At 42.8% G+C, this 17,708-nt stretch overlaps 2 protein-coding genes across 3 annotated transcripts; both read left to right on the top strand.

The window, feature by feature from the left end:
• Positions 1–11: 11 nt before the first annotated feature.
• Positions 12–3,436, top strand: Pfn4 (profilin family member 4). Its single transcript, XM_076833617.1, has 4 exons — positions 12–210; positions 986–1,123; positions 2,011–2,116; positions 3,283–3,436. The coding sequence occupies exons 1-4, from the start codon at positions 94–96 to the stop codon at positions 3,309–3,311; spliced, it is 390 nt and encodes a 129-aa protein (XP_076689732.1). The 5' UTR covers positions 12–93; the 3' UTR covers positions 3,312–3,436.
• Positions 3,437–10,815: 7,379 nt separating this feature from the next.
• Tp53i3 (tumor protein p53 inducible protein 3) lies at positions 10,816–17,613 on the top strand. Of its 2 annotated transcripts, XM_076833606.2 has the most exons (5): positions 10,816–11,070; positions 13,133–13,400; positions 15,404–15,616; positions 16,391–16,587; positions 17,316–17,613. In XM_076833606.2, exons 1-5 carry the CDS (start codon positions 10,933–10,935, stop codon positions 17,496–17,498), a joined length of 999 nt encoding a protein of 332 aa, XP_076689721.2. In that variant the 5' UTR covers positions 10,816–10,932; the 3' UTR covers positions 17,499–17,613. The 2 variants fall into 2 exon arrangements, with proteins under 2 accessions (XP_076689721.2, XP_076689722.1); XM_076833607.2 differs by lacking the exon at positions 16,391–16,587 and having other exon boundaries at positions 17,316–17,472.
• The last annotated feature ends 95 nt before the right edge of the window (positions 17,614–17,708 follow it).

The following is a 17,708-nucleotide window of genomic DNA, read 5'->3' as shown; positions in this document are numbered from 1 at the left end:
AATGTTTTAGGAACATTTTGCATTCTCAGGCCTTTTAAGAGGTAGCCAGAGTAGATGGCTTATCTGTAGTTCCCATTTCAGAGCTAAGGGAGCATGAGCCACTTGCAGAACTTATTGTTAGATAGTCTCCTGGGAACGAAACATGTGGACAGCGCAGCCCTCATCAAACTACATGAGCGGAGCGTGTGTGTCTCATCGCCAGGATTTAGTGTAAGAAAAAAACAAGTTTGGGCATAAGACTTTTAAATGAACTTTTCCTATAAAGAGCTAGGATAATTATATGGGGTTTATGGGCCACATAGTCGCTGTCAGTCATTCTACTTTGCAGGAGTAATGGAAAAACTAAAAGAATGGGTGTGACTGTTCCAATAAAACCTTTAGGGGAAGCGGGGAGGGGAGGGGGGCGTGCTGGGGATTGAACTCGGGGGCACTTGACCACTGAGCCACATCCCCAGGCCTGTTATTCATTCAGGAGATGAAATTCATGTCCATATTTCATTTAGAGACAGGGTCTCACTGAGTTGTTTAGTACCTCGCTTTTGCTAAGGATGGCTATGAACGCATTATCCTCCTGCCTCAGCCTCCTGAGCCCTTGGGATTATAGGTGTGCGCCACCAGCACTGACTAACACGTTCTTTATAAACACTGAAATATGAATTTCACATGTCACAAGGTGGTGTTCTTTTTTTTTTTTAAGAGACAGAGGGAGAGAGAGAGAGAGAATTTTTTTTAATATTTATTTTTTAGTTTTTTTGGCGGACATAACATCTTTGTTTGTATGTGGTGCTGAGGATCGAACCCGGGCCCCACGCATGCCAGGCGAGCCCACTACCACTTGAGCCACATCCCCAGCCCAAGGTGGTGTTCTTTTGATTTTTCCCCCCAACCATTAAAAAATGTAAAAACCATCCCCAACTTTCAGATCACAAACAGGCAATGGCTACTGGCATAGTTTGCTAACTCCCGGTCTATTTAATCTCCACAGCTAATGCCCAGTGATGTACGAACACTTGTGAATGGATTTGCCAAAAACCCTTTGCAAACCCGCAGAGAAGGGTTGTATTTCAAGGAGAAGGATTACAAATGTGTCCGGGCAGATGACTATTCTCTTTATGCTAAGAATGTGAGTGTTCAAAATTTGAAGACAGCTGTGTAAAAAGCTTAAGAATTTGACTCTGATTTTCTTTGTACTTCCTGAACATCTCCATAAAACAGATTAACCTCATCACTGCTTCAAACAGTCTAGTGCCAGGAAGGCATATCTGAAAGAAAGTGCTATCAGAAAGCCTTGTTCGACAAGCATTCATTCCAGAATTTATCAACTGAAGCTCGCCTGAACTCTCTCTCTTTCCAGGACAGTCCATCTTCATACTCTACTTCCTCCTCCTTAAAAAAACAAAATGATACTAGTTGATTATTTCTTATCATAAACGCTTAAGACCAGAAGTGTTGCAGATTTTAGAATTTTTCATATTTTGGGATATTTGCAGATATATAAGATCCCTTGGGAATGGTACCCAAATCTAATCATGAAATTTATTTGTTTTATATAAACCTTCTAGACATAGCCTAAAGGTAATAGTATACAAATTTTCAGTGTGTCTGCAACTGTACTGTGACCTGTCACATGAGGTCCCTGGGGAATTTTCCACTTCTAGTATTTAAAACTTTGGAGAATTTCAGATTTTGAAATTTTTTTTTTTTTGATTAGGACCTCTTGGTGTTCTCTTACCTATAAGGAATTCAGGAGAGGAAATTCATATCCATTGGATGTCTCATAATTCAGCACACTTCACATTATAAACAAAATAGCCTCCTTTTACAGAGGAGGCAAAGCAATTGAGACTTTAAAAGGATAAATAATTCCTCCATAGTCATGCAGCAGAAAATGGAGGTGCTAGAATTCAAGCCCAGAGCCAACCAATTCCAAGATGTATTGCCTCTGTGTTATGTCAGTTGTTCCACTGGGTTAGGACCTTTGCAGGGCATTCTATTTTATTCTTTATCCAGGACAACAGAGGTGTGATTGTTGTGAAGACCCATCTGTTTCTTCTGGTGGCCACTTATATTGAGGGAATGTATCCAAGTGTCTGTGTAGAAGCCACAGAGAAACTGGGTAAGTTTGCCTCCCCATGCCTGACTTTAGTCCCTGTGTGTCAGGTCTTCTGAATTCAAGTAACAGTGACCCAACTCAAACCAGGTAGGGGAGAAAGGAGAAAAGATATTGGGACTGTTGAATCACTGTTGAAAGAATAGTCACTGAGTCACAGGCAAAGCAGATGCCAAGATTGGGAACACTGCTAGGACTCTAGTCACTGCTTCCAACTCAACTTTATTCTGTCCTGTTAGAAACTACCTCCTTCATGGCTGGTATCAGGGCCAAGCCTCCCATCCTATCTCTTAATTTCTCTTAGGACCCTGACTTGACAAGTCCAGGATCATATGATTTATCCCATTATTAATCAGCTATGGAGGAGGGGTGGAATGAGAGAGCAGGTTAAAAAGCAGATAAGTAACTGCTGGCCCACCTTCTCTGAAGGAACCTTTTATAGAAAGTTACTGGAAGCCAAGTAGCCACCTTGTTGATGTGCATAGCATTCCTGTCTATGTCTATACCTGCCCCCCCCCAGTACTGAGGACTGAACCCAGGGCCCCACACATGTTAGGCAAGCACTGAGCTACACCCCACCAGTTTTATTATTATTACTACTACTACTACTACTACTACTATTTGTAGATAGACACAATATCTTTATTTTATTTATTTATTTATATGTGGTGCTGAGAATCGAACCCAGTGCCTCACATGGGCGAGGCAAGTGCTCTACTACTGAACTACAACCCCAGCCCAAACACCCCAACAGTTTGAAAATTTTATTTTGATATAGAATCTCACTAAATTTCCCAGACTGGCCTCAAACTTGCAATCCTCTTGTCTAATCTCCCCAAGTAGCTGAGATTACAGGTGGGCACCATTATACCTGGCTTTGTCTATAGATTTTTAATATAGATCTAATAGAGAACTAAGGCAAAATTTGAGCTTAGTAAATAGCAAACTATTCTGTGTTTTATAGTCTTCTAAATTTCAAAATCTTTAAAAAAATTATTGAAATTACATAAACACTCCTTTGAAATAGTAGACATGTCTTGCAAGGAAAGCCATCCAGTCATCCTTGTGTCTCCAGTCCCTAGCACATAGTAGGCACAACATTGTTTAAATGAATAATATGGTAGAGATAATTTACTATTCATTAATAATTACCAAGCTATGTTTTCTTTCAGGAGACTATCTAAGAAAAAAAGGACATTAAGTCATAAGAGGACTATAAAAGACAACTTTTTCATTTTAGAAGAAAACTTATAGATCCCAAAGAAACAATGTCTGATTTTGTGGTTGGAAAACACAAGGCAGAAGATATCCAAAAAGAAGACTGAGTTAAGGGGACAATTTTTCTTATTTCAATAGATTATCTTTGATTGGAATTACTTGATTAACTTCTTTTTCTTTATTGTTAGTTTTGTTTTATTTTGTTTTTGTCTTGGCCATTGGCATGGAGTGTGAGAGCACTGAGAAAACTGTGGGGAGTTTTATCTCTATGAGGCTCTTGTACTCCTAACACCAGATAGACCAAGAATGCAAGGCCCTAACCACTCTTTATCTAGATGACTACTCAGAATGATACTTCACAACTTAGTGTGAGGCCTTTTAAGCAACTCAGCAAGCAACTTTTAAAAATGATATGTTTTCCTTCAAGGTAAAGAGCAAACTTGGTCATTTCTTGCTATAAAATAAGTAAAGTCCCTGAGCTCAACATTCCTCTCCTATAATGTAGTTCACTGCATTTGTGACATCCCTCTGGTCTACATCACCAGTGTAGGCTCTAGAAGTAAGGGGAACTTAATGCCACCCAGCAATGGGCCACTAGTCAAAGTGTTAGATGAACATTCCATATTCCATCTGAAAACATTTGGTATTATTGATTATTGTACAGGTCTTCTCAAAAATCAGGGATTTCTGACTCTACTTCCCTCACTGTATCCTAGTCCACACTACTTAATAAGAAAAAATGGTCACTGAATGCAGCCTTTCCAAGAAAGGATTCTTCTTCTTCTTGGTCAGTTCCTGGATAATGATCAAAATAATAAGTTAGGAGCTAGGGTTATAGCTGAGTGGTAGAGCACTTGCCTCACACATGTGCGAGGCACTGGGTTTGATCCTTAGCACCATATAAAAATAAAATAAATATATTGTGTCCATCTTTTTTTAAAAAAAAACTTTTAAAAATGATATTTAGAGAGTCATAGAACCATTTTGAAAATTTTGGATTTACCCTGACCATTCCTGGACATAATATATCTTTGTTTCCCCAAAAGGCAACCCCAAGACATTCTGGTCAGTATACTAGTATAACTAGACTGTTAGTATACTCTTCAGATGTTTCCTAGGGAGGGTATGACTTAGACCACTGGCCAAGGCAGAAGAGACCTAGGGAATTCAAACAATTCTTTTTAAATTTTTTTTTTTTTTGCTTGTCAATGGACCTCTATTTTATTTATATATGCAGTGTTGAGAATCGAATACATGCTAGGCAAACACTCTACCGTAGAGCCACAACCCCAGCCCCCAAACTTAATTCTTGATTAGCCAGCATGGACTGGCATGATTCTATATCATAAGGGTAATGGCTATCTAAAGAGCATGCTGCTTTCCAGGTCCCTCTAACTTATAAGACATGGCCAAGTGGGGATATAATGGGTCCCTAAATTTTGTAAAGCTACCCCTGACCCTCTCATGTCTGACCCTTCCAAATAAAATGTCTGAGTGCAAGTAGGGCATGATTGGAGAAAAAGGTAGTTGTAACAACTGGGATGGGATATACCAATTATATGGCCATGGAGGCCCTGGTACCTGGAAAGAGTACATTTTAGACCTCCCAAGATAGGGAAATGCAGAAATGCCTTAATCCTTTTTTTTTTTTACTTCTAGTGCTGAAGGTCAAACTCAGGGTCTCATGCATGCTAGGCAAATGCTATACCACAGAACTACATTTTCATGCACAAAATCACGAGCCACTCACAGCCTTGTAGATTCAAACAGCAATTCTTTATTCCCGAACTCACACCGGTACTCTACAAACACATTCTGGGGAAAATCCACCAGCATTCTACACGCACGTTCTGGGGAAAATCCACACTTCCACTGGGCTCTGCATCCCAAAATACTCTCTGAATCCCGCGAGAACTCAACGGGAACTCAAGGAGCAGGCACCTGGAGGCAGCAGGATACGCCCTATTCCCAGCAGGATACACCTTAAACCTGGAACCGCCCTAAACCCAAGGAGAGGGATACTCCCTAAACCCGGATCCTCCCTGGTCCTTGAGCAAGGTCACCTTTCATGCAATGTCACTGCAAATGACCTGGGTCATGCCATGCGTCATTCTTACTTAGCTATGGCTCTCGGCACCTCCTTAATACTCTTTTTTCCCCCCCTCAACTTGGTAAAATAGTTATATGGTCTACCTTACTAACCTTGGTAAATAGATTGAAATGAAATCTTAGACCCTTTGCAGTTCTTTACACCAACAGGCAGCAAAGTGCAATATTCCAAATTCCAAAGACAGTGTGCTGGGGAAAATCGTGTATTTTAGTGTTTATAAAATTCTCTCATTTTCAGGTTTTGTGTAACAGTTGTAACAGTCTTTCAAAGAACCTATTTCCAGCATCATTCCTTTTCTGAGTGTGGGTGTTAAGAGCCAGAGATTTTTTTTTTTTTTTAATATTTATTTTTCAGCCTTCGGCTGACACAACATCTTTGTTTGTATGTGGTGCTGAGGATCGAACCCAGGCCGCACGTGTGCTAGGCGAGTGCGCCACCGCTTGAGCCACATCCCAGCCCCCGACAGAGATTTTTTTTTCTTGGTCAGCCTTACTACTAGTCCAATTCGTTTGTTAATTCAATTGCTTGATTCTTATTTTGGATGAAAGTTTGCAATGTAAGGATTGTAGGGTGCCAAAAGAAAGGAAAATTCCCAATATTTTAAAATGTAATAACCTTTTCATTCTCTATTGTTCAAAAATGCATCATATGGCTGGGCATGGTGGTGCTCTCTTATAATCCCAGTGACTCAAGAGGCTGAGGCAGGAGAATTGCAAGTTCAAGGCTATTCTCAGCAACTTAGCAAGACTGTGTCTAAAAAACAGAAAGAAGGAAAAAGAAGGACTGGAAATGTAGCTCAGTGGTAAAGTGGCCCTGGATTCAATCACCAGTACTGAAAAAAAAAGCATCATAAGTGAAAGAGAATCCTATGAGATTCTTATAACAAAAAGGATAGTCCTTTTCCGATAAGAATGTCAACAAGATTTTTCTTTTCTTTTTTTCTTTTTTTGGTACTGGGGATTAAACTCAGGGGCACTCAACCACTGAGCCACATCCCCAGCCCTATTTTGTATTTTATTTAGAGACAGAATCTAACTGAGTTGCTTAGGGCCTCATTAAGTTGCTGAGGCTGGCTTTGAACTCGCAGTCCTCCTACCTCAGCCTCCTGAGCCACTGGAATTACAGGTGTGCACCACAGATGTTTTTTATAAATGATGTATGTCTGCAGCTCCAAGACATTAGTGAAAATATATTTAAAGCATGTGATAAGATAAACAGATATGATCAATAAAATGGCAAAAAATATATTGGAATTAACATTTTTACTTTTTGAATCCTCCTGAGTATGTAAGTTTAAACAAGGTGCACTAAATGAAAAAAAAAGAGATATAATTATTAATCATGATAAGTCTTCAAAAAGCTTTATTGGTATAATTCCAGAAACTGAGAACTTGAATGACACTTTTGACTGAGTAACAAATCCTTTACATACTGGATGGTTTCCAAGTCTTTGCCTTTAACTAAATTGGAGTAAGACCTAATTAAGCTGTCAGCTAATAGATCATTGAAAATAATTTTTGATATATCATTATATGGTTTTTATCATATAACTCAGATATTCAAAGAAGTAGCTGGCATTTCTATAATGGAATTTCTTATCTGATTTATGCAAACTAGGTTTCTCAGAGCTTGCCTACTCAAATGAAATACTGGAAGAGAATTAATGTTGAACTCAGTCCCATTGTAGCAATAACTATTTGCTATAGTTATAACTATATAACTATAGATGACTATTTGTTTACTTTCTATGTTTAATAATTACTAATATTTAAAATAATACATGTTTTCATAAATTGTAGACTAATAATATTGTAATGAAAAATAAATACAGAAGAAATTTAACTTTTAGAATCTGCTGGTTATAGGAAATAATTTTTTAAAATTAGTTTCAGTTAATATACATATTTTTGTTTTGTTTTAAAAAGAGAGAGTGTGAGAATTTTTTAATATTTATTTTTTAGTTATTGGCGGACACAACATCTTTGTTTATATGTGGTGCTGAGGATCGAACCCGGGCCACACGCATGCCAGGCGAGTGCGCTACCGCTTGAGCCACATCCCCAGCCCACATATTTTTGTTGAAGATAAGAATGATCATGGGGCTGGGGTAGTGGCTCAGCTATATAACACTTGCCTAGCACATGTGAGGCACTGGGTTTGATCCTCAGTACCACATAGAAATAAATAAGTAAAATAAAGGTACTGTGTCCAACTACTACTAAAAAAATATTGTAAAAATCTAAAGAATGATCAGTAGACCAGGTACAATGGCACATACTTTTAATCCCAGCTGCTTGGGAGCCTGAGGCAGGAGGATTGTGAGTTCAAAACCAGCCTTCACAACTTAGTGTGAGGCCTTTTAAGCAACTCAGCAAGACCCTGTCTGCCGCAGTCCGGCTGCAGCAAAATAACCAGGGGGTGACGAACAACTTGTGTTCACTGATACAGCAGGAGTGGGAGCCGTTTATTGTAGGACAGGAGGGGTATAATACATTATACACAGCTTATCTTAATTAACATAAACTAGATACTGCAGTCAACCAATAAGGAATCTCCACACTTAATGGCTAGCTGGCATTACTTCACAAACCACTCCCTCTGGCAAAACGCCAGGCGCCATCTTGACTTGCTTACAGACCGTGACACCTGTCTCTAAATAAAATATTTTTTTAAAAGAGGGGCTGGGGATGTGGTTCAGTGATTGAGTGCCCCTGGATTCAATTCCTGGTACCAAATAAATAAATAAATAAAAGATTGACCAGTAAAAGCTTGGCATGGTGGAACATGCCTGCGATCCCAGTTACTTAGGAGGCTGAGGCACAAAGATTGCTTGAACCTACAAGTTTAAGATCAGCCCAGGCAATATATCAATATCTTGGCTTAAAAAAAAGCATAAAATGTAGCGGGATATAATTCTATGAAAAAACAGAATAAAAATATGGGTACTATAAGAAAAATAAAATTATAAAACTTCCAACTGCTAAAGAAGAGCCTGTTTGAGTCTTCAGTGAAGTGTTGCAAATCAAATTGCTCTGAAATCTAGATTCCATTTTATACATTTAAAAGTGTGAAATAAAAAGAAAAATGAAATTATGTCATTTGAAGGAAAATGGGTGGACCTAGAGACCATTATGTTAAACAAGTCAAACTCAGAAGGTTAATTTCCTGTGTTTTCTCTAATATGCAGAAGCTAGAGAAGAAAGAGGAAAAGAAGACTGGGGGCCAGGATCTCATGAAAATCCAAGGGAGATCACCAGAGGAAAGGGACCAAAGGGTCAGAGGTGGGGAGGTGGGGAGGAAAGGGGGAAGTGATGGGGACTAATATTGGTTGAATTATATTGTTATATAGGTATTGGGGGCATGTACGAATATGTAACAACAAATCCCATCAGTATGTATAACTATAACACACCAATTTAAAAATGTAGAACAAAGATAAAACAAAAGTATAATATAAGAAATTAAAATGTCAGTATTGATGACCAGAAATCAATGTCTTTTGCAACTATTTAAGATGAAACATTTTAGACATCAACCTAAAAAATATAAGTGTAAGATCAGGCGAGGTGGGCAGTGACCAAAGGAGTCAGATTTAAAAAGGCCACCCAAGCAGGCTTTATTGAGATATCACTCCCGTGAGGAACTCATCAGAACTCATCAGACGAACAGAGTAGACAGGAGAAGGGTCTGAGGATAAACTATGTGGGAGCTCAACTGGACTGGAATTTTATGGGGGCTTAGGCAGGAAGGGAAGGGCTTGGGACAGGAAAAGGTGTTTTTAGAGTCCCTTGTCCCACTGGAGTTGGTCAGGGGAGCTGGCTGAACTCCAGGATTGGCCAGGAGGTCCTGATGATTGACAGGCGTTTCTGTCAGTGCCTGATGTTTCTTTTCCATGCTGCCTGCTTTGTTCTAAGTCACCTCCACCCACCTAACAATAAGAAGGAACACAGTTTTTGAAAATTATTTTTGTCTATATGAGAATTAAAAAGTGTGAAGAGCACCACCAGATTAAGAAAAAATACCTTGGTCCCTGAGTCATGGAGGATGGGTGCCCAAGAAGATGGCAAGTAGCTAAACAGGCAGCCTCGTGAAAACAGGGGTAGACCCCAGGGGCCAACAGGCCAACTTCAAGTCCTTCCCTCTCCCAGAGCCTTCCCAAATCCTGGGTCTTGGGATTTGCTGGATCAGCCTCAGGTTAAAATGCCATGGAGTCAGGGGAGGTGGAGCCCAGAGAAAGTCCTGCAGGCACAGAAGTGGGTATGGTACCCACAGTGAACTTCTCTGGCTTCCCCACGGAGAGTGTTATTCCTTAGGCTATTCCAGACCACGAATCACTGAAGCCAGATTTAAAGATAGTTAGTGTAGTTATGTAAATCAGGTCTAATATCGGGTAAAATCGAGAATGAAGGCCATATTGAGAATGGAGTCCAGGAAAAAGGGAATTGAAATTGTTCCCAAGGAAATGTTAAAGAAACAGCTGTCCCACCCTTTGGGCCTTCCCCACCTACATTCCATCACTGCAAGATAACAGAACAAAGGACAAAAATGCAAATGACAGGAATGCAGGAAATCTAAAAATAAACCTTAGCTATAAAAAGGGGAAGAACTTCCCCTTCCATGGATTCCACCTCTTGGGTCCCCTTCTTCTGGGGAGAAGTCTTTTCTGCTGTCCTTAATAAAGCTTCTACTTTCCACTCTACACTTGCCTTGGCATGCTTCTCTGATGTTATACTTCAGCATTGGGGAAGCAAGGACTCCTCACCGGTAAACAGCGGTAACATCACCACTGAGCTACCGGGGCCACCAAGCTAGGTCTTGGAACTAGAGAAGCTACTGCCTCAAGGTGACTCAGCAGAACTTCACGGTGTAATGCAGGTTGCTTAACAAACAGAACGCCCATATCACAGGCATTGGTGTGGGCCTGCAAATCATTCCCGTCCAGAACAAAGTCCTTCCCTCACCTGGGCCTGCAGCAGCAGGTTGGGCAAAGTCCCTCCCTGAGCTGGGCATGCAGCAGCAGGTTGCGCCTATATCAGGAGGTGAGGCCCAGGCACCCCCCATTCTAGGAAGGAAACACTCTTGGCAGGATGGCTTCAGGTATGGCTCTCTTCCTTCTTAGCTTGTTGTCCCCTCCTCTCTGGACAGTGTATAACTCCCTGGGAAGGCAGGCTGAATCTTAGGGAAAGGGACTGGTTGCAGGGGCTGCACTGCACCACGCCCTGGGCCATAAATTATGTCATACTGGCTAAATCTCCATTTCTTTAATTCCAAAACCAAGTAGCTGCATTTCTTGTCCTTTTCATGCTGGAGAGGACTCAGGATGCATAACCGCTAGAAATTTAGGGAGGGAAGTCACAGGCAGTGAGACCATAAGGCGGCTGCAGTGACATAATAGGCCATGGGAGGCTGGTGTCAGGTGACCCTGATTTGAGGAAGGGGCTTCTTTCACACCTGTCCCAGTCTCCTGCCTCTTCCCCATTTCTCCTCAGATAGAATGCTAGCTGTGTACTTCGACAGCCCTGGGGGACCAGAAAATCTCTACATAAAGGAGGTGCCCAAACCGAGCCCTGGGGAGGGTGAAGTCCTTCTGAAGGTGGCTGTCAGTGCCCTGAACCGCGCGGACTTACTCCAGGTACCGTCACTGGGGAATGGTAATGGGAAAGCCGCCTTAACAAGGAACTGACTCTCCAGCAGGTGGAGCCAGGTGTATCCAGATGGGTGGTTTGGGTTCTCCTCTAATCAGATTCCCGAGGGCTTCCAGCAACTCCCACAATGCCTCACTGAGCTGGCTTTGGACACCCCATAGAACACCACCTGAGGGTGTGCTGAGAGCGTCGGCATGGAAATCAGCAAAGAAAGAAACTGGTTCGTTTGGTGGCTGCAGGTGCCCCCACACTTGCAAGTGGATTCTTTTCTTTAACCCTCTCAACTACCGGAAGGAGACAGGTATTTTGGTCTCCATGTCAGCGATGAGGAAACTAAGAATAGCCAGCAAGCGCCCTAAGCCAGAAACCTGGGATTCATTTGGTTTCTGTCTCTGCTCTTGCATCCATTTCATCAGCTTGCTCCGTGGATTCCACCTCCACGGGAGATCTCAAATCAGGCCAGTTCGTCGTTTCGCTCCTGAAATGATCTGAGTCCTGGCCAAAGTCATCTTACCCCAGCGCTTGCAGCGCCCTCTGCAGTACATTCTCCAAATGGCAACCGAGGGAACCGACCGAGATCCCTATGCGCTTGGGATAAAATGGAAATGGCCTACCCCCAGGGGACCTGCAGCTTTCGAGGGCGGCACATCCTGCACCAGAGCTGGAGCTACTTCCCCTCCCCACAGCCATCCAGCCACTTTCACAATCCTTCCTGCCTCAGAGCTTAATGTTTGCCTTTGTCTCTCAACCATTCTTTGGCTGTCTGCCTCCTTGTTTCATAGGTAGCTTGGCATTATGTTTATAGACCTTACCTTAGTCTGTATTTACATATTTATTTGTTGACTTCTTTAAAGTCTGTCTTCCCCCACTAAATGTGAGTTCTAGCAGGTCAGAAGTCATCTGCTTTGCCTAGCACAGGACTTGACACCAGGAAGCATGCAGTATTTGTTGTATGACAGATTACAAAGTAGAAGTTGGGTACAGTGATGATGCTTATAATCCCAGAGACGTGGGAGGCTGAAGCAGGAGGATCACAAGTTTGAGATCAGCTTCAGAAACTTATCAAGGCCTTAAGCAAAGGGGGGGGGGGGGTCCCGGGGATGTAGCTCAGTACATCTGAGTTCAACCCAGATTGAACCCCTGGTTTCAATCCCTAGTACCAAAAAGAAAAGAAAGGGAAAAAAAAAAAGAGCAGAAACAAAGTTTAAACTCAGATCCATTTGACTCCAAAGTCCACAGAGCTTGCTTTCAAGAAAGAGGGAATCATTTGGGCACAGGAAGAAGCTACCTCCCCTACCTCCCCTGCTGTACCAGAAATAACACTGGATCCCCAAGCTAGGTTAGAATGGTTTCATGTGGAAGTTCAGAATCATGGGTAGCAGACAGAGGGCCTGTGCACATCTTTTTTTTTTTTTTTTTTTTTTTTTTTGTTACCAGGGATTGAACCCAGAGGCACCTCAAGCCAGTGTAAAACCAGAGGGACACAGGTTCCTTTGTTTGGACCCTGTTTGGCTCCAAGGTCCCAGATTATGCCAAGCAGCCATAAACTGAGTGCCTTACATGCTGTTGGCTGAAGTCCTGTGCCACAGAAGTGGGCCAGCACCTGCACAGGTAGAGAGAACATGAAAGCTTGTATAACATTCACTGCTGCAAGATAAAATTTCTAGCTAGAAAAGATCCTGTGGTAGCCCACTTTATTATACAAACTAAGTTCAGAGCAGGAGACACAGGGCTGAGATGGCAGAAAGTCCACTTGCCATCCCACCTCTAACCTCACCCTTCCTCTGGGGCCCCACTGACTGCTGGACTGAGACTGAAACTAGGGAGACATCTTGGATGGCTTTCTCTGGGGTTAATACTTTAAGTGACCATCTCTAATAAGGTTCCTTACAACAACTGTTTTTTAAAGACCATCCAACTTTTCTCCAATCCCAAAAGACAATACTTGAACTCCAAGCAGACAGCTACCTTCTCCCTCCAACAACAAGGAGGGCTAATACTTGACCCCTTGTATCAGACCCACTTACTTGTCTGTCCCTCTCTTTGCAGAGACAGGGCCTGTATCACCCACCCCCAGGAGCCAGCAGCATTTTGGGACTTGAGGTATCAGGACATGTGTCAGAGCTGGGGCCTGGCTGCCAGGGGCACTGGAAGATTGGGGACCCAGCCATGGCTCTGCTGCCTGGTGGGGGCCAGGCTCAGTATGTCACTGTCCCTGAAGAACTCCTGATGAGCATCCCAGAGGGACTGACCCTGCACCAGGCTGCTGCCATCCCAGAAGTTTGGCTCACCTCCTTCCAGCTGTTACATCTTTTGGGTGAGGATGCCTCCTGCTCACTCCATGAGACACAGCTCAGCTCCCCCAGGAATCAGTCTCCTCAAACTCCATTAGTCCTCTAGCCCCAGTGCCCTACCTCCCCTGCTGTACCAGAAATAACACTGGATCCCCAAGCTAGGTTAGAATGTTTGATGTGGAGGCTCAAAATCATGGTTAGCAGCAGACAGAGGGCCAGTGCACATCTTTTTTTTTTTTTTTTTTGATACCAGGGATTGAACCCAGAGGCACTTAACCACTGAGCCACATCCCCAGACCCACCCATGTATGTATATATATGTATGTGTATGTGTGTGTGTGTATATAGTTAGTTAGTTAGTTAGTTAGAGACAGGGTCTTGCTGAGTTGCTTAGGGCCTCTCTAAGTTGCTGAGGCTGGCTTTGAATTCGTGATCCTCCTGCCTTAGCCTCCGGAGTCCCTGGGATTACAGGCATGCTCCACCACACCCAGCTTGTGTACATCTTAACACTGTGCACAGCAACAGTTCTGGCTCCTCAAAATCATGCTGAGCCAGTGCATCAGAAGGGGTTGGAGACATAGCTCACTGCAGAGCACTTGCCTTACATACTCAATGGCCTGGGTTTGACACCCAGCACTGCAGAAACAAAAAACTCAGATGGGGCCAGTTACCTTGTTTATTCCTCTTCAGTCCCACTGAGGTCAGCCAAGAGCTCATGTGAGGGAGCCTAAGAAAACTTGATCCCTGCTATCAGAGAGCTCAGTGTTACCTGGGACCTGTGCACAAAAATCAAACAACCATAGAGTTTGGAAAGGTAGCCTGTCTCTGAGATGGGAAAAGTTGCGGAGTGGGCAAGGGTTGTCAGAGGTGGGTTTGAGAACAAGAGGACTTAAGTGTGAGTGGAATTGTAATATACAGAAAGCACATCAAGGTGGCCGAAAAGAGTATCAAGGTGAGGCCAGCTACTCCACTCAGAGGAGAAGGTGACTATTGTGCAGATAGATTGTGGTGGTTTTGAATGCCAGGCTGCCTGGACTCAAAGGCAAGCCAGTGGAGAACCACTTTCCATTTGGGGAAGAAGTATCATAATGAGAGTTCCATTTTGGGGAAAAAAGCCTCCTGCCTCTATGTGGTGCCTGGATCTGTAAGACCACCTGGAGGCCAGTTTCAGACTAAAGGACTGGCTTCAGGTGGTGTCAGTGGGAATACTGGCTATTCTTACTGAGTAGGTCAGACATGTGCATTTTGGTGTTATTTCATAAGTAAAACAGAGGTTATGGATGTGGCTGCTAACAACCTTATTACATATAATATATAATTAGTTGTAGTTGGATGCCGCAGTCTGGCTGGGCACAAATCACGAGCCACTCACAGCTTTGTAGATTCAAACAGCAATTCTTTATTCCCGATCTCACACCGGCCTTCCACGTTCTCTGCCCAAATTCACACCTCCACTGGGCTTCTGTCTTCCAAAAAATACTGTCCCGTGAGAACTCAAGGGGAACTCAGGCAGCAGGATACGCCCTATTCTAAACGGGGAACGCCCTAAACTCTGATTATGCTAAACCGGGAACACCCTAAACACGGATCCGCCCTGGTCCTTGAGCAAGGTCACCTAACCCTAACCCTAACCCTAACCCTTTAGTGGAGTCCTTCCACTAAAGAAACATGGGGGTACGCTGGCAAGGAAATTGTCATACCTACTTGGCTGATGGCTCCCAGCAGCTGGACACAATATCTTTATTTATTTTTATGTGGTGCTGAGAATCAAACCCAGTGCCTCACACATGCACGGCGGGCTCTCTACTACAGCCCAGTTTCTAAAGGTCATTTACTACTAACAACCTATTTCTAAAGGTCATTTTCTACTTTGACCAGAGGGAATAAGACAAAAAAGAACTATTGATATGCTCAGAAAGCAAGAGATTAGGCATTTGGTCCAAGGGTCAAGTGATCATGGTAGAATGCCTATGTGTGAACATGTAGTAGTTGGAAAGTAGAATTGCTTCTGTGGTTTCTGTCACAGGAAATGTACAGGCTGGAGAAACTGTGCTAATCCACGCAGGGGCAAGTGCTGTGGGCACAGCTGCCATCCAACTCACCCGGATGGCTGGTGCTATTCCTCTGGTCACAGCTGGATCCCAGCACAAGCTTCAAATGGCAGAAAAGCTTGGAGCAGCTGCTGGATTCAATTACAAAGAACAAGATTTTTGTGAAGCAACCCTGAAATTTACCAAAGGTAAATAACTGCTTCTACAGTTCAACAGGAATTTCAGAGGTGATTAAACAAAAATCCTCATCAGATTTAAGGCTGCCAGTCCTCTCCATCAGTCTTGCCTCTGCTAAATACACTACAGCTGCTCTGGTCAAATTCTAGTATTCTTGTGTTTGACCACGGGAGACAGGCAGCCAGTACTTATTTAGGTCTAAGATGTTTTCCATGTGCATTCTTGAGTGATATGATTCATGCATACTTTAGAAACTGGATAATCAGGCAGATTATCCTGATTACTATTCCCAACTAGCCAATCCTCAGTGAGTTAACAGGAAGCCTAAGACAGAGTACATATTTTTTGCTAATTCCTTTTCATTTTTCATATGAGAAGAAAGGGACCAATAAAAACAAAGTTAGGAAGTCTGTGATTCTGATGCCCCAGTGCATAACTTCCATGTTAGCCTGCCTTATAGCCTGAGGTGGCTCTCCTCTGTTCTGCTCTTGCTCACTCCTGGGTGAGAGGAAATACCAGGTTATATTGTTGTACTATTTCCTTCTTATGGTGGGTAGTGATCAGAAAAGATAAACTCTATTATACATGCTATGATAGAGTTCATTACCTAAACTCTGTTCACAACAATGTTTCTATGACTAATGTTTCTAGTTCTAACATACATTTACCACTTGCATCTGTATTTATTTTTACCTATATATCCCATATATCTACAAACATACCATGGAATTGTATTCCAAGTTTTCTGTAGCTGATTAATATTACAAATCTGTTTCCTATGGAAGGTGTTGGAGTGAACCTTATTCTAGACTGCATAGGTGGATCCTACTGGGAGAAAAATGTCAACTGCCTGGCTCTTGATGGTCGATGGATTCTCTATGGTCTGTTGGGAGGAGAAAATGTCAGTGGACCCCTGTTTTCAAAGCTATTTTATAAACGAGGAAGTCTGATCACCAGTCGGTTGAGAAATAGGGACAAGAAGGTGAGTGAGGAATGAAAAGAAAATGTGATTGATCTATTTACCCATAAAATTGTGCTTTGTTTACATTACACCCAGAATAGAAAGCCTACAAAGAAACCTGCCACCTTGTGGATAAATAGTTTCAGAGAACTAATTCACATCAGTCAACAGAAGCTTCTACATCTTGAACAGAGTGTAGCTAGTACTTTGTATACATAACTTTCTAACAGAATGGACAAAGCTTTGGCCACATTAGGAAGACTTCTAAGAGTTCCAAGACTTTGTTTTCAAAGGCACAACTCTTCTCTGTGTGCTAAGAAAGCTTATCAGGCAAGTAAATCCCTAGCTTCAACAGATTATATGTTCCTACCATTTTTTCTGTATGATTTCTAACAGATGCCAACTTTGGGAATGTCTCCCACCATGGGGATTCACACCTCTAGGGGAGAGCAAAGTTTAGCGTTCCTTTTGCACTGACACTACCTGAGTCCTGTCTGTGTCTGCCTCTTGCATGACACCTTTATTTTAAAATAGTTCTTAGGCTGTCAGTGACACTATTATTTTATTCCAACCTTAAGTCTTCACCTGGTATTGTACAGAGGTTACACATTTGGGAGCATGCAACTACATAATGGGAAGTGAGCAGATGTGCTTTTTTACACGTAGGTAGGGCATTAAGGCTAAGCAGGAGAGGGAGTGGTTGGGTAAAGCCTCTGTCCAAACTCATGGTCTCTTTTTCTTTATCTTAGTACAAGCAAATGCTGGTGAAAGCGTTCACAGAGCAAATTCTGCCCCATTTCTCCAAGGAGGGACCCCAACGTCTCCTGCCAGTGCTGGACAGAGTCTACCCAATGGCTGAAATCCAAGCCGCCCATGAGTACATGCAGGCTAACAGGAACGTGGGCAAAATCGTCCTGGAATTGCCCCAGTGAAGAAGGGGGCGATGCAGGACACCCGTCACCCCGGGCTTTCCCAGAGTGAACTTGGAGAGGGTGCTCCTCCCATGTCCTCCTCGTCAATTGATCGTGTAAAGCTGGTCTAAGTAAATAAAGAGTGGACTTGAAGGGTGGCGTACTCACTATAGGCAGCCACAGCTCACGGGCTGTGGCAGGAGTGTGTGGGGGGGTTCAGGCCCGTCACTT

The sequence above is a fragment of the Callospermophilus lateralis genome, chromosome 14 (assembly GCF_048772815.1).
Source record: "Callospermophilus lateralis isolate mCalLat2 chromosome 14, mCalLat2.hap1, whole genome shotgun sequence".
Lineage (NCBI taxonomy): Eukaryota > Metazoa > Chordata > Mammalia > Rodentia > Sciuridae > Callospermophilus > Callospermophilus lateralis.
The sequence above is the reverse complement of the archived record's forward strand: the minus strand, read 5'-3'. Positions and strand labels throughout refer to the sequence as shown.